Source organism: Mirounga angustirostris, unplaced genomic scaffold (assembly GCF_029215605.1).
Source record: "Mirounga angustirostris isolate CCGP_5_RB_7025 unplaced genomic scaffold, mMirAng1.0.hap1 SCAF_12, whole genome shotgun sequence".
Lineage (NCBI taxonomy): Eukaryota > Metazoa > Chordata > Mammalia > Carnivora > Phocidae > Mirounga > Mirounga angustirostris.
In genome coordinates, this window is record NW_026991720.1 from 71,124,597 (window position 1) to 71,147,042 (window position 22,446).

General features: G+C 36.3%; 2 protein-coding genes across 10 annotated transcripts in view; one reads left to right on the forward strand and one right to left on the reverse strand.

Annotated features, from left to right (window-relative positions):
- The window catches only part of LRRD1 (leucine rich repeats and death domain containing 1), a 45,544-nt gene extending 29,982 nt beyond the window's left edge, over positions 1–15,562 (forward strand). For 3 of the 4 annotated variants that reach the window (XM_064575292.1, XM_064575294.1, XM_064575293.1), the window contains exons 3-5: positions 1,358–1,556; positions 14,436–14,553; positions 15,188–15,562. In XM_064575292.1, the coding sequence (XP_064431362.1) occupies positions 1,358–1,556; positions 14,436–14,553; positions 15,188–15,374 (504 nt within the window). In that variant the 3' untranslated portion in view covers positions 15,375–15,562. Of the gene's footprint in view, positions 1–1,357; positions 1,557–11,962; positions 12,125–14,435; positions 14,554–15,187 lie in introns of all 4 variants that reach the window. The other variant, XM_045864731.2, reaches the window with a different exon arrangement.
- The window catches only part of LOC123835587 (CUB and sushi domain-containing protein 1-like), a 94,386-nt gene that overhangs the window by 62,600 nt on the left and 9,340 nt on the right, over positions 1–22,446 (reverse strand). The window lies entirely within an intron of this gene.

Sequence of the window (22,446 nt, forward strand, 5' to 3'; positions counted from 1 at the left end):
ATTTGGCACTGGACTACCTATTGTTTAATACTGTTTCCTGATGGCTTCCTATGTGTGTATTTTGTCCCCTGAACTAAATTTTAATCTCCTTGAAGTTAGGGGTTGTTTTATTTCCTTTCCTTTTCTTTTCCTTTCCTTTTAAGATTTATTTATTTATTTTAGAGAATGAGAGAGAGAGAGAACATGAGAGGAGGGAAGGGCAGAGGGACAGGGAGAGAGAGAATCCTTAAGTGGACTCCACACTGCGTGCAGCCTGATGAGGGACTCGAACTCACCCTGAATTCATGACCTGAGCTGAAATCAAGAGCTGGATTTTTTTTTTTTTTAAAGATTTTATTTATTTATTTGAGAGAGAGAATGAGATAGAGAGAGAGAGAGAGCATGAGACGGGGGAGGGTCAGAGGGAGAAGCAGACTCCCTGACGAGCAGGGAGCCCGATGCGGGACTCGATCCCGGGACTCCAGGATCATGACCTGAGCCGAAGGCAGTCGCTTAACCAACTGAGCCACCCAGGCGCCCCAAGAGCTGGATGTTTAACCGACTGAGCCACCCAGGCGCCCCATAGGGACTGTTTCTTATGCTTCTTTTATATATGGAAGAACACTGAGCACAATATTCAGTATTTACATTGTTGTTTGGTTATTTCAGAGGGGCCCATTTATTCAAAATTCTTTGGTTCACTCATAGAGCTTCCTTTATTTCAAAAGCCATTTGTGATGGCCATATTTTCTCTGAATATGTGCATTTGTTCTTCACCATAGCAGGGTATCTTAATTCCTGTTATTTTGCAACACTTTTTGTACTAGGAGTTTTTTTTGAGGCTACAATGCCAAGCTGTGTGAGTCCATTCTAAAGGGGTTTACTGAGCACTTACTCAAAATGCATCTTGACTGGGAACATGTACACAAAAAAGTATAAAACATATATCACATCATTTAAAAATCCAAGGAAAATACACACAAGGGAGTAATAAAAAGCACTGTTGATGAGAATAAAACTATCAAATATGGGACAGAATAGTTGGGAAAGACTTCAGGGAGGAGAAGAAACCAGAGCAGGTCAGATTCAGGGAGGGAAGAAAGGGATAGGTGGTAAGGAACACTAAGTGCTGGGAGAGTAAGGAAAGTGGGTTAATAAGCCATATGGTTAAATTGGTAGCATTGGTTAGACTGGGGAGGTACTTGGATGCCACACAATATGTTATGGATTTTAGCAAAGAAGGAAGTCACAAAGAATTTGTGACATAGTGAAAATATCCCTTTTTAAGACCAAAAAACCATCCCTCCATTTAATTTTAGACAAAGTTTTAGTCATAGAAACATTTATTAAAAATGTAATTGTTTAATCTTTGTTACAGTTAACAAGACTTCCAGAAGAGCTGTCTAACATGACTCAACTTAAAAGACTTGATATCTCAAATAATGCAATCAGAGAGATTCCAAGAAATATAGGGGAATTGAGAAGCTTGGCTAGTTTAAATGCATGCAACAATCAAATAAGTTACCTGCCACCATCTTTTCTATGTTTAAATGATCTCCAGCAACTAAACTTGAGTGGTAAGTGTCAAGCATAATCAATAAGCATAATCAACAACTAGAGTATTCATGGTCTAGGTTGCAAATTTTGCTGACAAGACAGAACAGCAGCCAACATAATGTATTAAGTGCGCAGTGGAAGGAAATGACTTTCCTAGGTACAGAAAATGAGAGCAAAGCATAAGGTCCAGTTGCTTTCCTGAAAGAGGTTATAACCCACGTGGGGAACCTGAACATGTGAGTGAGAGGAGACAGAGAGAGAGAGAGTGACAGACAGACAGACAGACAGAGGCAGTATGGAGGGGTGAGAGCACGAGAGAGGGCTGGCCATAGTTCTGGGAGGGTTGGGAAAACTATAGGCTGCGGTTCATGCTGCTGGTGGGGTAAGAGTGTTGCTGGGATGACACTAAAAGGAAAAACAGTCAAGAAACCCACAGAAGTAGGTTTGGAGCTAAGAGACAATCACTAAACAATTAGTATGCTACAAGTCACCAGCTTTTACTGCCAGACTTGAAGTTAGAAGGGCTGAGTTCAATCTTCTCATTTAGTCTGCTTCCTCCATTTATAAAGTGAAGCTAACCAGAATACCCATGCTGTAGATTTGGTGTGCGAACTGAATGAGACTTTGAAAGCAGGTAGCATATGTGAAAACATCATTCAAGCAAAAAAATGTTCATATACTCTTGTGAATTAATTCTCTCTGTTACTAGTGAATTTAGGAAGACTGAAAACACTGAACCTCCGTGTTTTCATCAGCAAGATAGGAAAGCTATAACTTCTGCTTGTTCACAGACTTGTGGGAATATAATTAAATAAAATTTATGGAAATATTTTCACAAATGTGAGGGAATATACCAATGAAAGGGATTTAGAGATTGATTCCTTTCTTTCCTCATAGCATGGGCTTTGGAGTAGGACAGATCTTAGAATTCTAGCTCCATCATTCAATGGGAAGTTTGGTTTTTTTTTAATGTTAATCTTCTCTTTCCTAATCTGTAAATGAAAATAATAATTTATATTCTTTGAACTGTGAGGATTAAACAGTTAATCACTAAGCACAGAAAGCGATGTAGGTTTTAAATAGATGTGAGAGCCTCTCTCCAAGGAGCCAAAAAAAAAGAAAAAGAAAGGAATGTAGATTGACATGCAGACTGCTTGTGGTTGTCGCTGGAAAAAGGACAGACAGTTCTCTTGCCTCATAGTTATCTCTACAGGCACTGATAATGCTATCAGGCAGGCTTTCATCTTCTACCTGTAACAGCTAGTTACAGTATCATTGTTGTATCCTTTGTTTACAGATGGCATCTATTCCGATGAGTCAGTGCTTGTGCCAAACAAGTTGTCAAATATTTTGAATAGCACCACTGCTCACATGTACTAACGTTAACAGCCGCTGAAAGGACTCCTACCTATAGTCTCTCTCTCTTTCTCTCTCTCTCTCTGCCCTTTGTTGTTGCCAGTTTTTTAAAACACTTTTTAAAGTATAAATACATACTGAAAAAAGTACACATTGTCTCAAAAAATTAAAATTAAAAGTAGAATTACCATATAATCCAGCAATTCTATTTCTGGGTATTTATCCAAAGGAAAAGAAAACAGTAACTCAAAAAGACGTATGCACCCCAATGTTCATTGCAGCATTATTTACCTAAGTGTCCATCAATGGATTGATGGATGAAAAAAATATGGTGTATATATACACACATACACACACACGATGGAGTATTATTCAGCCATAAAAAAGAAGGAAATTTTTGTTGCTTTCCAGATTTTCTCATCTTTGGTTTTCAGCAGTTTGACTATGCCATGCCTAAGTATGGTTTATTTTGGTTATAATTAAAGTTAAATGCACACAATCTAAAATTAACAGTTTTAAAGCACATTAACAAGGTAGCACAATGTAATACTAACTCTATCTAGTTCCAAACATTCATCAACTCCAAAGGAAACCCTTACTCATTAAGCAGTTGCTCTCTCTTCTCCCCTTCCCCTTTCCCTCTGGTAACCAGCAATGTGCATTGCATCTCTATGGACATACCTAATACCATGGATAGGTCATACAAATGGAATTGTACAATATATGACTTTTTTGGACTGGCTTTTTTCACTTAGTGTAATGTTTTCAAGCTTCATCCATGTTGTACCTTGTATCAGGAGTTCATTCCTTTTATGGCTAAATAATATTACACTGTATGAATCTTCTACACTTTGATGATCCATTCATCCTCTCATGGACATTTGGGCTACTTTCACCTTTTGGCTATTGTGAATAGTGCTGCTATGAACATGTGCAGACATGTGTTTATTTCAGTACATTTTCAATTCTTTGGGGTATATCCTAGAGATAGAATTCCTGTGTTATATGGTAATTTTATGTTTAATTTTTCGAGGAACTGTCAAATTGTTTTCCACAGAGGTAGAACCATTTCACATTCCCACAATGAATGTACAATGATTCTAATTTCTACATATCCTTGTCAATATTTTGTTTTACATTTTTTTGGATTACAGTTATGCTAGTGAATGTGAAGTGGTATCTCATTGTGGGTTTGATTTGAATTTCCATAATGACTAATGATTTGAGCATCTTTTCTAGATGTTTGTTGACCATTTGTGTATCTTTTTTTGAGAATTGGCTATTGAATTCCTTTGCCCATTTTTATTTTTTTTTTAAGATTTTATTTATTTATGGGGTGGGGGGCACAGGGAGACAGACAAGCAGACTCTGCACTGAGCTCTGAGCCTGACACAAGGCCCAATCTCAGGACCGTGAGATCATGACCTGAGCTGAAACCAAGAGTCAGACACTTAACAGCTGAGCCACCCAGGTGCCTGTCCTTTGCCCATTTTTAAATTGGGCTTTAATTGTGTTGTTTTGTTATTGAGTTGAAAGAGTTCTTTATATATTCTGAATACTAGACCCTTATTAGATATATGTTTTACAGTTATTTACTCCCATTCTATAGGTTGTTTTTTCTTCTTGATAATGTCCTTTGATACATAAAAGTTTTAAATTTTGGTAAGTCCAATTAGCTATTTTTTCTTTTGTTGCTTGTGTTTTTGGTGTCATAACTACTAATCCATTATCAAAATCCAAGGACTTCCCCCCCATGTTTTAGGAGTTTTAAAAATTTTATCTCATGTTTAAGTTGTTGATTCATTTTGAGTTAATCTTTGTATATGCTGTGAGGTAGGGATCCACATTCATTCTTTTGCATGCAGATCTCTAGTTATTCTAGCATCATTTTTTGAAAACATTATTCTTCCCCTTTGCATGGTCTGAGCACCCTTGTCAAAAATTAATTGGCCATAATATATGGATTTATTTCTGGACTCTCAATTCTATTCCATTGGTCTGTATGTCAAACCTATGCTAGTCTTGTAGTGTTTTTTTTTTTTAAGTTTTTCTTTAAATTCCAGTTAGTTAACATACAGTGTAATATTAGTTTCACGTGTACAACATAGTGATTCAATACTTTTATACATCACCCAGTGCTCACCACAAGTGCACTCCTTCGTCCCCATCACCTATTTATTTATTTATTTATTTATTTATTTTATTTTGATTTTTTTAAAGATTTTATTTTATTTATTTATTTGAGACAGAGAGAATGAAATAGAGCATGAGAGGGAGGAGGGTCAGAGGGAGAAGCAGACTCCCTGCCGAGCAGGGAGCCCGATGCGGGACTCGATCCCGGGACTCCAGGATCATGACCTGAGCCGAAGGCAGTCGCTTAACCGACTGAGCCACCCAGGCGCCCCCTATCACCTATTTAACCCATTCCCCATCCACCTCCCTTCTGGTAACCATCAGTTTGTTTCTTGTTTTGCCTCTCTTTTTCTCTTTTTTCTCTTTGCTTTTTTTTTTTTTTTTAAAGATTTTATTTATTTATTTGTCAGAGAGAGCACAAGCAGGGGGAGCAGCAGGCAGAGCAGGCAGAGGGAGAAGCAGGCTTTATTTATTTATTTGACAGAGAGAGAGAGACAGCGAGAGAGAGAGAGAGAGAGAGAGAGGGAGAGAGAGAGAGAGTAGGGGGAGTGGGAGAGGGAGAAGCAGGCTTCCTGCCGAGTATGGAGCCCGATGTCGGGCCGATCTGAGGACCCTGGGATCATGACCTCAGCTGAAGGCAGCCGCTTAACTGACTGAGCCACCCAGGTGCCCCATCTTGTCTGTATAGTCATGTAATTTATCAAATTTGGGAATTTTTCAACCATTATATTTTCCAAATATTTTTTTCTACCTCATTTTCTCTTTCTTCTCCTTGTGAGACTCCAATTACCTTTTCATATTGTCCTATAAAACCCTAATTTGGGGGCGGCGCCTGGGTGGCTCAGTCGTTAAGTGTCTGCCTTTGGCTCAGGTCATTGTCCCAGGGTCCTGGGATTGAGGCCCACATCATGCTCCCTGCTCAGCGGGAAGCCTGTTTCTCCCTCTCCCACTCCCCCTGCTTGTGTTTCCTCTCTCGCTCTCTCTCTGTCAAGTAAATAAATAAAATCTTTAATAAATAAATAAATAAATAAATAAAATTTTTTTAAAAAATAAAATAAAACCCTAATTTGTGTGTGCGCATGTGTGTGTACACAAAGCTTTAGCGATCATGTCTTCAATTTCACTGCCTTGCCTACCATCTCTATTCTCCTGTTAAATCCATCCAGTTAATTTTTTATTATGGATAATGTATTTTTCAGTTCTAGAATTTCCATTTATTTCTCTTTTATAGTTTATATATCTCCCCTAAGATTTCCTATTTTATTCATTGATTATGATGCATATCTTTCTTTAGATTCTTTGGCATAGTTATATTAGCTGCTTTAAAATTCTTAAATGTCATTTTTTTCTCTTAGGGGTGAGCCACATTTTCTTTTTTCTCTATTTATGGCTCCTGGACCCTATACTCCATTCTGTTTCTCTCCAAAGAATGATGATTTTTGTTGTTGTTGCTTCATCAGGTACTTAAGTTGTTTTGACTAAAAATATAAACTCCTTCCCTGCAGTTGGCAGCTCCTATATCTTTCTTTCTTTCTTTTAGCCATTAGTTGTTATATTAGTTATCTATTGTTGTACCACAAATTTCTACAGAGTTTATCTCCTTAAATAAACATCTATTTCACACAGTTTCTGATGGTCAGTGACCCAGTAGCAATTCAGCTGCCTTGTCCTATCTCAGTATCTTATATGGGACTGTAGCCAACCTGTCAAGCTGAGACTTTAGTCAGGCTTGACTGAGGCTGGAAGATTGGCTTCAAAGCTTCTTTATGTGGCTACTGGCAGAAGGCTTTAGTTCCATATGAGCCTTTTCACAACATGGCAACTCGTTTCCCCCACAGCCAGTGATACCAGAGAGTAGGAGAGAGAATACGTCCAAGAAATATGCCCAAGACAGAATCAGCACTGTCTTTAAAAACCTAATCTGGTGATAAGTGTCCCTGTCCCTGCTACCTGTGATAGTGCCCTGAGGCCCTTGAGGGGTCTCTGCCGAGGTTTCCACCAGCCCACAAATGACAGCATGGCAGCCATCCCCTCCAGCGGCTCACTTGTGGCCACCCACAACTATTACTGGCACTGCCTGGGCTCCACTTCCAGTAACAGCTCCTGCGGAAGTGCAGAGTATCCTGGGAAAACCATCCCTCACCACCTGGGTCTCCCCCAAGGCTGACCTGGGTCATTGGTGGGCAAGCTTCTTTTTTGCGAAGTCTACTCTCCCATTCATGGCTACGCTGGGAAGCTTCCCAGGCCTCCAGCGGCACAATCATCTGTGACTTGGCTCTAGAAGCCACAAGGAGGAAGCTTGGTGGCTCACCTGGCAAAGCCAACACTGGGCCCCAATCCTGAGTGGCCACCACCAGGCCTCAGGAGGTGCTAGGCTCATCAGAGCCCCTCCCCACCCCGCAGACTAGGCAGACTGCAGCAAGCAGAAGCAGTTGGGTTCTTTTACACCAAAATAGCAAAACTATTTTGCTTTATAAAGCTATGCATGTCTGGGGGCAGTGAGTATACGGGAAATTTCTGTACACTCAATTTGCTGTGAACCTAAAAAGTCTTTTTAAAAAAATACAAAGCTGGGGTGCCTGGGTGGCTCAGTCAGTTAAGCATCTGACTCTTGGTTTTGGGCTGAGGGTCATGAGATGGAGCCTGGTGTCAGGCTCTATGCTCAGCTCAGAGTCTGCTTGTCTCTCTCCCTCTGTTCTTCCCACCCGCCCCCAACCCACACGCTCTCTCTCTCTCTCAAATAAATAAAATCTTTAATAAAAAAAATCCAAAGCTACTAAAACAAATCTTGGAAGTGACATACCATCACTTCTACTCTATTCTATGGATCACATAGACCAATCTTGTTATAATATGGGAAGGGACGATACAAGGTGGTGAGTAACAAGAGGCATCACTTGGGGCTATCAGATAGCCCAAATTTGTTAAAGCAGGCCCAGATAATTTCATTGGTGAATTCTATCAAGTATTTAAAGAAGGAATAAAAGTGATGATAAAACACTTCTCCACTTGTTCTAGGAGGTCACCATTACCTTGATAGTATGATAAGAAAGGAAACTTACAGACCAATATCTTATGTGGGATTTATCCCAGAAATGCAAGGTTAGGTTAACATTCAAAAACTAACCAAGGTAATTCACCACATTAATAGAGTAAAGAAAAGCCATATGTACGTCATAGTAAATATGCAAAAGCTCATGACAAAATACAGTATCATCTATGATTTTACAAAACAAATGAGCAAAACCTCTCAGAAAACAAGGAATAGAAGGCAACTTTCTCAATCTGAGAAACAGCATCTGCAAAAAGCTACAGCTAATAGTATACTCAGTGGTAAAGGACTTAACTATTTTCCATTGTGATCAGGAATTAAACAAGGCTGCTCTTTCTTGCCACTCCCCTTCAACATTATATTGTAAGTCCTAACTAGTGCAACAACAACAAAAAAAAAAAAGGAGAGAAAGAAATTATAGGTAAACATATTGGAGAGGAAGAAGGAAAAAAACGGTCTCTGATTATAGACACAGACTGTCTAGGTAGAAAATCAAAAAGAATCTACAAAAAAAGCTTCTTGAATTAGTGAGTTTAGCAAGACTGCCATATAAAAGGTTAATATACAAAAGTCAGTTGTATTTCTAGTAACTGTGTACTAGTAATGAATGACTGGAAATTGAATGCTTTTAAAAGTACCATTTAAAATAACACACACACAAAAACATAAAATAGGTATAAATCTGACAAAGTATATGTAAGGTCTGTATGCTGAAAACTACAAACATAGACAAAATGACTCAAACAAGACCTAAATAGAGAGAAATATAGTATTCATAAATTGGAAGAATTGATATTGTTAATATGTCACTTTTCCCCAACTTATTTTTAAATTCAACTCATTTCCAATATACATCCCAGCAAGGTTTTTTATTTCAGAAAGCAATGAGCTAATTCTAAAATTTATATAAAAGGCAAAAGAAATAGAATAGCTAAAATTATTGTGACAGAGAGAGACACAATGAGACAATGAGAGAGGGAACACAAGCAGAGGGAGTTGGAGAGGGAGAAGCAGGCTTCCCACTGAGCAGGGAGCCCGATGCGTGGCTCGATCCCAGGACCCTGGGATCATGACCTGAGCCGAAGGCAGACGCTTAACGACTGAGCCACCCAGGTGCCCCTAGTTAAAATTATTTTGAAAAAAGAACAAAGTTGAAGGATACATACAACCTGATTTTTAAGCCTTATGAAAGGCTATGGTAGTAAAGACAGTGTACAATTGGCAAAATGACAGACATAGATCAATGGAATAGAGAGTGTAGAAACAGACCCATGCATATATGGCCAATTGATTTTTGACAAATATGTGAATGTAATTCAATGGAGAAGGTAGTACTTTCTTTTCTTTTCTTTTCTTTTCTTTTTTTTTTAAAGATTTTATTTATTTGCCAGAGAGAGAGAGAGCATGCACAAGCAGCAGGCAGAGGGAGAAGCAGGCTTTCTGTGAGTGCAGCACCCAACTCGGGGCTCAATCCCAGAATCCTGGGATCATGACCTGAGCAGAAGGCAGACGCTTAATGGACTGAGCCACCCAAGCATCCCAAGAAGGTAGTGTTTTCAACAAATGGTGCTAGGGCAACCAGATGGCCACAAGCCAAAAAACAAAACAAACTGCAACATTAAAAAAAAAAACAAAAAAACTTTGATCCATACCACATACCATATAAAAAAACAACTGAAAATGAATCACAGACCTAAATGTAAAAGCTAAAACTATAAAACTGCTAGATAAAAACATAGAAGAAAATATTTGTAACCTTGGCAAAGATTTCTTAGATACAACACCAAAATCACAATCCACAAAAAAATTAATTGGACTTCATCAAAATTAAACCTCTGCCCTTCAAAAGGTGTTGTTAAAAGAATGAAAAGCCACAGACCAGAAGAAAATATTTGCTGAATACATAAAAAATCATTCTCAAAAGTCAATATTAAACAGTTGCCTCAATAAAAATTGTCATAAATTTTGAACAGATACTTTACAAAGAATGTATATGAATGGCAAATAAGCACAAGGAAATATACTCAAGTCATTAGTCATGAGAGAAACGCAAATTAAATCTACAATGAGATTTTTTTGTATGTGTGCATGCAAAAAGGAGCCCTTATTAAAGCATGGGGACAGGACCTGTGGGCAGAAAGAGCTGCTACAATGAAATCTTTCTCTTAGAATAACTAAAATTATAATCTGACAATACCAAGAGCTATAACTTCAACTCTGATACATTGATGGTAGGAATGCAAAATGATACACACTCTGGAAAACAGTTTCATAATTTCTTATAAAGTTATATGTATATTTACCATACAACCCACCAATCACACTCCAACTACACTTTCTTTCAAGTGAAATGTAAATGTATATTCAATAAAAAAACTGAGTGTAAATATATAGAGTGGTTTTATTCATAATCACCAAAAAGTGGAATCATTCAGAATGTCCTTTAATTAGCGAATGGATGATGTATGTACATCCATATAATGGAGTATTTCTCATTAATAAAAAGGAACAAACTATTGATATGTCATTAAACACCGATAAATCTCAAATGCATTATGCTGAATGAAAGAAGCCAGACCCTAAATACTATATGTTGTGTATACATATGCATTAACACATATATATTTATAATTATGAGCTTATAATGTACATTATAAAACCCCTTATATATATATATATACATACCTATATATATATATACACGTACACACTCCCAGAAGCAATGAGAAAAACTAGTATCCTGATCTTGGTTTCTGAATGCCACTCTTCACTGAAATGAACCAGGTTCCTTTATGACTATAAATAATATAACTATAAATGTATAAATAATAGAAAGGCAAACTTATAGGTCAGTTCCTCTCTAAATGATTACAAAGTCTTACCTTGTTAGTCACCACAGTTTTATTTTTTACCGTCAGTTTATATTGGATTAAGGTGTCTTGAAAACATTACACTTTAGGGAAGTAGAGTTTAACCCCCACTCCTTGAGGGTGGACTAGACCTTTTAACTCAGTTCCAAAAAATATAGAGTATGGACAAGAAAAAATCAAAACATTATATCAGAGAAACCTGGCAAGACACTGTTTTAGCCAAGGGATCAAGCTTAACATTGCTAGTTAAGCCATATGGGTATCAGGTACCCCTGCTGTGATGTGATGAGAGTTCTTCATCTCTGTGGTATTCTTTCCAGAAACCCATAACCCCAGTCTAATTATGAGAAAATATATCAGATAAACTCAAATTAAGGAATATTCTATAAAAATACCTAATCAGTACTACTCAACTGTCAAGATCATGAAAAACAAGAAAAGACTGAGCAACTGTCTCAGACCAGAGGAAACGAAGAAGACGTAACTGTATGCAGTGTGTTATCCTGGAATGGATTCTAGAACAGAAAAAGGATACTGATAGAAAAAACTAATGAAATCCAAAATTGTCTTAAGTTTATTTAATAGTAATGTGCCAATGTTTCTTAGTTTTGACAAATGTAATACAATAATGTGAGATGGTAACATCAGGTGAAACTAAAACTGGATGAGGAATATACAGGAATTCTCTACAATTTCTGCAACTTGCTGTACATCTGAAATTATTTTAAATAAAAAGTTTATTTAAAAGATTACCATCACAAAGTCATTTCCTGTACTATAAGAGAACAGCTTCCTATCTCATTTTGCCATCCTCTGAGAGAAAAGAACCACAGCTCTGTTTCTATACTTCCTTCTTTTCACTCCTAGCAAGGAAACGATGACAAGAATTTATATTTGGTGTATCTGGTATGTTGCCAGCGAGACACAGTAAATGCCCCATAAGTAGTTGTTATTTATCTTCAGATTTTTCTTTATACAGAAAGGTATAATTCAATTATAACTTCTTTTCTACTAGGAAATAATCTGACAGTTCTGCCTAATGGTATCCACAACCTTTTTTCACTGAAGGAGATAAATTTTGATGATAACCCTTTGCTGAGACCTCCAATGGAAATCTGCAAAGGAAAACAATTGTATACTATTGCACACTATCTACAGAGGGTAGATCAAAGAGATGGTAGGTGATGAGAAGGTGACCTACTAGCTTATAAGTCATTTTCTAGTATCATCTATAAATTAAAAGATAGTATGCTTTATAGAAGTTTTCAATCTGGCAGAGGCATTAAAATATTTATCATCTTCCCTTTTCTGAGGATTAGGAGTTTATTTTGATAATTCAGATTATTTAATCTGGGTCCACACAAACTAAACCATTGGAAACAGGCAAACCCAAGTGGAGGAGTAGCCTGTTATCCACCTATTGGCCTCAATACCCTTCCACAGGTTTTTCATCATGGTTGTGCCCAGACTTAGATATTCCACACAAAAACTTCTTCATGGGTTCTGATCTGTATCACCACATGTAGTTGTTCTAAAACTCTCATCTGGCCTTGAAGAAAGTACTTAGACCTTTTCCAATGAAGCCAATCAGCTTTTGGCCCACTATGATCACCTGTCTGCAGTCATGGGTAGTCTTCATTCTTCGTCCCTAAGCATTCCTTTGGTTGTCCCTGATTGTTTCAGATAACAGGTCCATTTTCTTTAAATATCCTTCCACTGGATCAGATGGAGATTGGTTTCTCCAAACCTCTGGCAGGGAAATTTCACTGTCCAATTCTTGCCTTGGGGCTAAGTTCTGAACAACTAAGCTTTTTCCCGGGACTCTGACTTTGCTTCTCACTGTCAATCCTTAGACTGGATCCAGAGTCTGGTCCTCCAATTCAATGAGTACTTATAAAGTATTAAGTCAATTTAATAAGTATGGATCCAGATTTGGGGAAATATACAAAACCATCCCTCTATATCATTCTATTATGTTCCCTGTCTGTAATCAGGAGCTTATATCAGCATAATTTCATAATCTAGTGAGATGGTCACTAAAAATGTACAGTTCTCTTTAAGTCACAATATACATCCATGCATGGCTACCAGTTAAAAATTTCTCTAAGACTTGGGCCTCACTGATGGAAGGAACCTAAGAGATAAAATTAAAAGTCACAGTAGCTGTTTTTTCTAACTTGCTATGTAAGTTGTTTCTACTCATTATCATTAAAAAGGAATATTTTATGGTAACTACTTCTTTTTTTTTAAGATTTTATTTATTTATTTGATAGAGAGAGAGTACAAGCAGGGGGAGCAGCAGAGAGAGGGAGAAACAGGCTTCTCACTGAGTGGGGAGCCCAACGTGGGGCTTGATCCCAGGACGCTGGGATCATGACCTGAGCTGAAGGAAGACGCTTAACTGACTGAGCCACCCAGGCACTCCTGTGATACCTACTTGTATAAAATAAAGTTTTTAGAAGTTTCCAAGAATCCATAAAGTATTACTATTAGGTAACAGGAAGAGACTTTATGGTTAAGCGTCTGGAATCGAGTCCCACGTCGGGCTCCTTGCTCAGCGGGGAGCCTGCTTCTCCTCTCTCTACCTGTTGTTCCCCCTGCTTGTGCTCTCTCTTTCTCTCTCTCTGGCAAATAAAGAAAATTAAAAAAAAAAAAGCAGGAAGAGACTTTAGAGAAGTGGCAACAGATCAAAGTTGGCAAAAATGAGAGAACCCTAGCCATTTATATCCTTTCTTTATACCCAAGGGGCCTTCATACTGCAGGTACACAGAGAGAGGGGAAGGAAGTCATCATGGGAGATACATTTATTCTCCAATTAGCAAAAAACATGGGGTTCCTTCCTTAAAATTTTGTTTAGGATATTGGACTTTCATTTATATCATTAGCATACAATCTAGCCTGAGGGGCTGAGATGACTACAGGGGGGTGGGAGATTGCTAGTTCTTAAAAATTCCCAAAGTACCTTAATCAATAACAAAAAATAGATCTAGTCCAAGTTAGCTGGAAGCTTTTTAAAAAAACAAAAACGAAAAAAACTAAAAACTCTCTACTTATATCTAAGCCAGCACTCTATTAAAGTGATTTGAAAATAAAATATATACATATACACTATATTTATAGTAGATGTAAACTTGGGTTTTTTTAAGATGGTACATAAAGAAGCCCATTAAAAAGCTTGAATCAAAGGATAGAGTTAAATTCATTTCAAATCCTCAAAGAATTTAAGAAAGTTTTTGAAAATCATTTTGTAGTTGCTTATGATACACTTTTAAACGGCCATTACATGTTGATTATTCAGATTTTGGAAGAAATAGAACAAATGGTTCAAATTTCAGTTTGTATATTAGGTCTGCATCTTACTTTTCAATTTTACTTGACATAGACATTTGATAGGAGCACAGAATAAGGGGCTCAGATAAAATAATAACTCAAAATAGAGTATGTTTTTCAAAAGAAAGGACTTAAATTTTTTTTATGTTCAAATGTAGAGAAAATCCTAGAGAAGATCTTCAACATAGTTGCCAATAACATCACTGAAACAAGTTTTAAATTTTTGTGTCAAAAATTAAACCTGGTCATCTCAGAAACAGATATGTCTGCAAAGAGGTATGTATGAAGAACAACATGTGGTATAAGCTTATTCTTATGTTCTGATTTATATCACTTTGATATTATAAGGTTTTGAAACATCAGATTAACATGAATTCTAATTTGCTGTAAAAAACTGACGTTAGTTTATTAGATATTTGAGAACCATGTGGACAATGTAGTTAAGAGTAAGGGCCCTCATGGCAGACTGTCTGGCTTTAAATTACAACTAGTTTTGTGACCTTGGATAAGTCCCTTAACCTATAGGTACTTCAGTTTCTCCACTGGTAAAATGGATATACTTACCTAAGAGAGTTGTCATGAGATCAAGTTATAAAGCACGTAGTACTGTAGCAGTAATATACTGCCTTAGGATAAATAACCCACAATTATTGTTGTGAGATCTTGAGTAAATCTCTCTTAGAACTGAATGTTGATTGAATTGATTTTCTACAAGGAAACAAGGGTTGGCATGGAGCTAACATTCACTATTTGCCAAGCTCTGTGCTAATTTTATACGAACAATCTTCACCAATAATTTAATCTTCACTTCAACCTGGTAAATTGATTTGAAAACTTAGGTATATAATATTTAAGTAACTTAAATGTTCTTAATTGGTGATTAAAATAATATTATCTTTAAAATTTTCAGCACTGTTTCATTAAATGAGAGAGTCCGCCAAGCACTTGATAGGTGGAAAATGGAAAGTAACAACTTGTCACTAACTACTGCTGCTTTAGGAGACCAACTAACTCGGGCACTAACTATGATAGGAGCATATGAAATTATGGACAAAATAACAGCTTTAAAACTTTTTACATGTGCAATTAAATTTTGAACAGTGTACCCATAATAAAAACTGAAAATTTATGAGGTACTTATATAATTGACACTGGATACAAGAGAATTACATGTCATGTGTCTTTTCATGCATTCCTAAGAGATAATGACAATTTATGGCTACCACTTAAATGTTATCATAATAAAATATCAGAGACACTATTTTGTATACTCGTTCTGTTACCTTGTAATTATGTTAATAATTTTTAAAAAGTAATGATTCCATTTAAAAATTCTTTGTTATACAATGCCTTTATACAACCCAAGATTTATAGGTAATAACGTCATTAGTACCTTGCATTGGAGTTAGAAAGCAGAGCAATTTCATTTTAGATGCCAGCTTAGAAGCTGAAATGAACGTACTATACCTATTGTTTCTCCATGAGGAATGGGATAGCGCTGTTAAGCATAAAGCAGAGCCAAGGTCAGTAAACCCACTGAAGTTGAAAAATAACAAAAGTCAAAAAAGTAGTTAATATATACCACATCTTCTTTATCCATTCATCTATTGGTGGACACTTGGGCTGCTTCCATAATTTGGCTACTGTAAATAATACTGCCATAAACATAGGGGTGCATGTATCCCTTTGAATTAATGTTTTTGTATTTTCTGGGTAAATACTCAGTGGTGTGATTACTGGATCATAGGGTAGTTCCATTTTTAACTTTTTGAGGAAACTCCATGCTGTTTTCCACAGTGGCTGCACCAGTTTGCACTCCCACCAACAGTGGATAAGGGTTCCTAGACATCAAGCAAACACTGTTTTGTCAAAACTCTTTCCATTGCAAAAGATAGAAACTTTATCTAGTTAAGCTAAAAAAAACAAAAACAAAAACAAAAAAACCCCTGCTCATGTAACTGAAGCCAGAGAAGACCCAGGTGAAAAACTAGTTTTCTGTTAACTGTGAGGAAGAAAACACTGCATTGTGTTTGGGTTCTGGAGGCAAAAACTGTTTAAAATCATTTTATTAAAATTCTACTTAGGGGTGCCTGAGTGGCTCAGTCAATTAAGCATCTGTCTTCGGCTCAGGTCATGATCCCAGGGTCCTGGGATCGAGCCCTGCATCTAGCCCCGCATCGGGCCCCCTGCTCAGCAGGAAGCCTGCTTCTCCCTCTCCCACTCTAACTGCTTGTGTTCCCTCTCTTACTTTCTCTCTCTCTCTGTCAAACAAATAAATAAAATCTTTAAAAAAAAAATAAATAAAATTCTGCTGTAGTAGGAGGAAAAGAGAATAGTTAAAACTGTAGTTTCTAGAGTCAGTGAATACAGTGCATCTTTAAAAATAGCTTAGGAGGCTTACTGTTGAATAATTTACATAAACAGATACAATTCAAAACCTTATCTTATTTTCACAATTATTATTGTGGCTTTTCTAATTTAGCTAAACAATTTTTCACAAACATTTGAAGCAATGAAATCAATTAAAGGTTTCATTTGTGTAACAGAAAAGTAAACTAGTAACTTAGTTGCACTAAGAAAATTTTTATCTTGTGAAAAGTAGGTTTTCAAAACAAAAATGCATTTCTTTGGCTTCCTATCTAGCTAACAAATTTTACTGATAAAAGGCTAATTTCCATTCTTAAAGAGGAAGTTAATATTAATATTTTTTTCCTAAAGAATGAGGGCTTTCTGCTTTTGTTTCACAACTACATTCAGAAACTGAGCAGAATCAGGATGCTTTGCATTTCTCCTGTCTCAGAGTCTATGTTTTAGCTTCATTTTCTCAGGCTCTTCTCTGTGACATAAGATGCCTGTTGGCAGCTCATAAAAAAAGAGTTGATTTTTTTCTTTGTATATGGTATTCTAGAAAAGGAGTCCAATTAGTTTGGTTTGTACTGATATATCTTAGTGGATTATAACCAAAACAGGTGAGTATCTTTTAATCCCTAACCTTATTTTCACAATGCTGATGATAAAGAAAGAAACATTTAAATACCAGCAAAAGGAAATTGTTCATCCTAAAGCCTAGAACATAGCATAATCCATCCACTCACCCCAGGCCAGGTTAGGGCGTATGTGGTAACTGCTACTGCTACCTCTACAACAAACCCCATCCTCTTTTCCTTCTTGGCATCCTACCAGACTACATTTCCAAGCTTCCCTTGTGATTATATAGGGCTCCTGTGATTGACTTCTCTGAATGAAATGTAGGCAGAAATGATGTAAGTTGCTTTCAGACCTAGCTCCTAAATAGACATTCCATTCCCTGTCTGGCTGGAGGTCCTGGGCGTGGTAGACCCACAAAACTAGGGAGTCTCGCTCCCTGAGTCTCAATTCAGAAGACAGCCCCTCAACCAGGCATAGCTATTTTGCACTGCTGAATAAGTGAGAAATAAACTCTTAGTGAGGGTCTGAGGTTTTCGGGTGTTTTGTTCTAACAGTTACCCTACCCTAACCATAGGCTTAGGGCAGATGGCATAGGGCATAGGGCAGATGCAGGACTGTCCTAGTGCCAAAGTTGTGGAAAAGAAACAAATTTGTAAGGGTTCTATGATGCAGTAAATACCCTTACCTTACCTTCATTTATATTAGCATTCCTCCTTATTGGTAGAGTTAAAGGAAGAATTAGAAAAACTGAGAGAAGGCTGAATTTTCTATATAAGTCACCAAAAGAAAAGTGTTTAGTATATGGAAGATACTTAATCAATAGCAGCTATTAATAGAGTTCCATTTAACATTTAAACATTTTAAGCCCTGTTAATCTTTACGACTGCCTATTATGCCCTGTGAAGAAATCGTAGCTGAATTTTCCACAGTGTACCTTGGATTATTATCATGTGCACTATACCTCTATTTTATTATATTTTAATTTAAAAACATGGTGAAACAACAGTAAAATAAGTTTTTAAACAGGAAACAACATAATAGTGATTAAATCTGGGGGGACTGAGATAACACTTAACTTTTATTTATTTAATTTTTTGCTTATTTGTAGTTTCCACCTTTTTCCCAATGAGTATTTGTTACAAAAAGAGTAAAAAAGAAGTCACATAATCCTATTCTCTTAACACAGCCAATTTAATGTTTGCAAGTTATCTTTTACCTTGGTGTTTATAACCATACGCACATAGTTTGTTTTATATAATAGCAGTGCAGTAAATATACTGGGCTTTGGAACCAACAATTTTGCATCCTGCCTCTGCCCCTAATTAGCTACTTGGTCTTGTGAAAGTCAATCTGTGCCTTGATTTTTCCCTTCTGATAAAAAAAAATTCCTAAGGTGTTGTGCTATAATGAGAATTTACTGTATATAACGTATTAAATGCAAAAAAAATCAAAACAGTGTTTAGCACATATGTTTTTATAATTAGCAACTATTAATATATATTAAAATTTTTATCATATTTCCCCATTTTCCTATATGGTCTTCATAGTTTTATTTGGGTAGCTATTCCATCCATTAATATTCCATTATGAAATATAGTAATAAAGTGCAGCAGACCCGCAGTTGAAAATCTGTATATAACTTTTTGACTTCCCAAAAACTTAACTACTAATAGCCTACTTTTGAGCAGAAGCCTTACCAATAACATAGTCGATTAATGCATATTTTGTATATGTATTATATACTGTATTCTTACAATAAAGTAAGCTAGGAGAAAAGAAAATGTTATTAAGAAAATCATAAGGAAAATACATTTTCAGTATTATACTGTATTTATAAAAAAAATCCAAATGTAAGTAGACCCATGCAGTTCAAACCCATGTTATTCAAAGGTCAACTGTAGTCTAAAAATGTTGGGCAAGTACACATAGCAAAATTTACTATCTCAAACATTTAAAAATATACAGTGCAATGGTGTTAAATATGCTGAACAATGTTGTGTGATCATCACTATCATCGTCATGACTTTCATCTTATAAAACTGAAACTCATTAAATAATATTCCCCATTCCCCCTCCCCCCTAGCCCCTGACATCCACCATTCTTTCTGTCTTTATGATTCTGATTACACTAAGTACTTCATATAAGTGGAATCACAAAGTATTTATGTTTTTGTGACTGGCTTATTCATTTACAGTTAAAATAATCATTGATGGGAGATTTAACTTCTATCATTTTGCTATTTGTTTTCTATATGCTATAGAGCATTTCTGACCCTTATTTCCTGCCTTACAGTCTTCTTTTGTGTTTAGCTGATTTTTTTTTGCAGTGAAATGTTTAAATTCCCTTTATTTACTTTCATGTTCCATAGCTATTTTTTTCTTCATGGTTACTATGGGGATTACATTTAACATGCTAAAGTTGTAACACTCTAATTTCCATTTATACCAGCTTAAGTTCAATAACATGCAAAAACTTTGCTCCTTTAGAGCTCTATCCCTGCCGCTTTTGGTTGTTATGTCACAAAATTACATATTTACACAATATGTGCCCCAAAACATAAACTAATAATTCTTTTAAAGCATTAATCTAGAAAACAGAATGTAGAGTTACAAACCAAATTTACAATAATACTAGCTTTTAGACTAATTTTTTAAAAGTGTATTAATCTCTTAAATCATATAGAAAACAAAAAGTAGAGTCACAAACCAAATTTATAATAATACTAACCTATGTACTGAAGCCAGCATTACCTTGATACCAAAACCAGATAAAGACACTTCAAAAAACCAGAACTATAGGCCAATATTTCTGACGAATATAGATGCAAAAATCCCTAGCAAATCAAATCCGATAATACATTCACCACTATCAAGTGGGATTTATTCCTGGGATGTGAGGGGGATTCAATATTTGTAAATCAATCAATATAAAAGGCAAAAGATTTATACGATCTGAAGAGAAACCAGAGTATTAAATCAATCAATGTGATATGTCACATCAATGAGAAAGAATAAAAATCATATGATCATTTCAGTAGATGCAGAAAAAGCATGTGACAAAGTACAACATCCATTCATGATAAAAACCTTTACCAAAGTAGGTTTAGAGAAAACATACCTCCACATAATAAAGGCCATATATGAAAAATCCATAGCTAACATCACACTCAATGGTGAAAAACTGAGAGCTTTTCCCCTAAGATCAGAAACAAGGCAAGGATGTCCACTCTCACTTTTATTCAACATAGTACTAGGAAGTCCTAGCCACAGCAATTAGACAAGAAAAAGAAATAAAGGGCATCCAGATTGGTAAGGAAGAAGTAAAACTTTCACTATTTGCAGATGACATGATACTTTATATAGAAAATCCTAAAGACTCCACCAAAAAACTACTTGAACTGATAAATGAATTAAGTTGCAGGACACAAAATCAACATACAGAAATCCTTTGCATTCCTATACACTAATAATGAATCAGTAGAAAGAGAAATTAAGAAAACAATCCCCCCAGTGCTCGCTTCGGCAGCACATATAATAGAAAACTATCCCCCCAAAAGAAAATGATCCCATTTACAATTGTACCAAAAATAATAAAATACCTAGGAATAAAATTAACCAAGGAGGTGAAAAGACCAACTGTAAAACAGTGATGAAAGAAACTGAAGATCACACAAATGGAAAGATATTCCATGATCATGGATTTGAAGAAGCAATATTGTTAAAATGTCCATATTACCCAAAGCAATCTACAGATTTAATTCAATCCCTATCAAAATACCAACAGCATTTTTCACAGAACTAGAACAAACCTAAGATTTGTATAGAACCATAAAAGACCCCAAGTAATCAAAACAATCTCAAAAAAGATAAACAAAACTGGAGGTGTCCCAATCCCAGATTTCAAGATATAGTACAAAGCTGTAGTAATCAAAATAGTATGGTAGTGGCACAAAAACAGACAGATTATCAGAACAGAATAGAAAGCCCAGATATAAACCCATAATTATATGGTCAATTAACCTTTGAGAAAGGAGGCAATATCTAATGGGAAAAAGACAGTCTCTTCAACAAATGGTGTTGGGAAACTGGACAGCGAGATGCAAAAGAATGAAACTGGACCACTTTCTTACACCATACACAAAAATAAACTCAAAATGGCTTAAAGACCTAAATGCGAGACTTGAAATCATAAAAATCTGAGAGCACAGGCAGTAACTTCTCTGACATTGGCCATAGCAACATTTTTCGAGATATGTCTCCTGAGGCAAGGGAAATGAAAGCAAAAATAAACTAATGGAACTACATCAAAATAAAAAGTTTTTGCACAGGGCGCCTGGGTGGCTCAGTTGGTTAAGTGATTGCCTTCGGCTCAGGTCATGATCCTGGAGTCCCGGGATCGAGTCCCACGTCGGGCTCCCTGCTCGGCAGGGAGTCTGCCTCTCTGACCCTCCCCCCTCTCATGCTCTCTATCTCATTCTCTCTCTCAAATAAATAAAAAAAATCTTTAAAAAAAAAAAAAGTTTTTGCACAGTGAAGGAAATAATCAACAAAACTAAAAGACAACCTACTGAATGGGAGAATATATTTGCAAATGACATATTCAATAAAAGTTTAGGGCGCCTGAGTGGCTCAGATGGTTAAGCGTCTGCCTTCGGCTCAAGTCATGATCCCAGGGTCCTAGGATCGAGTCCCGCATCGGGCTCCCTGCTCCTTGGGAGCCTGCTTCTCTCTCTCTCTCTCTGTCTCTCATGAATAAATAAATAAAAATCTAAAAAAAAAAAAAAAAAGATTAAAAAAAAATAATAAAAGTTTAGTATTCAAAATCTATAAAGAACTTATACAACTCAACAGCAAAACAAACAATCCAATTAAAAAATGGGCAGAAGACATGAACACACATTTCTCCAAAGACATACAGACAGCCAACAGACACATGAAATGGTGCTCAACATCACTATTCATCAGGGAAACGCAAATCAAAACCACAATGAGATATCACTTTACACCTGTCAGAATGGCTAAAATAAAAAACACAAGAAACAACAACTGTTGGCAAGGATATGGAGAAAAAAGAACCCTCATGAACTTTTGATGGGAACGCAAACTGGTAGAGTCACTGTAGAAAACAGGATTCCTTAAAAAAATTGGAAAATAGAATTACCATATGATCCAGTAATTCAATCCAGTAATTGCACTACTGGGTTTTTACCCCAAAAATATAAAAACACTAACTTGAAAGGA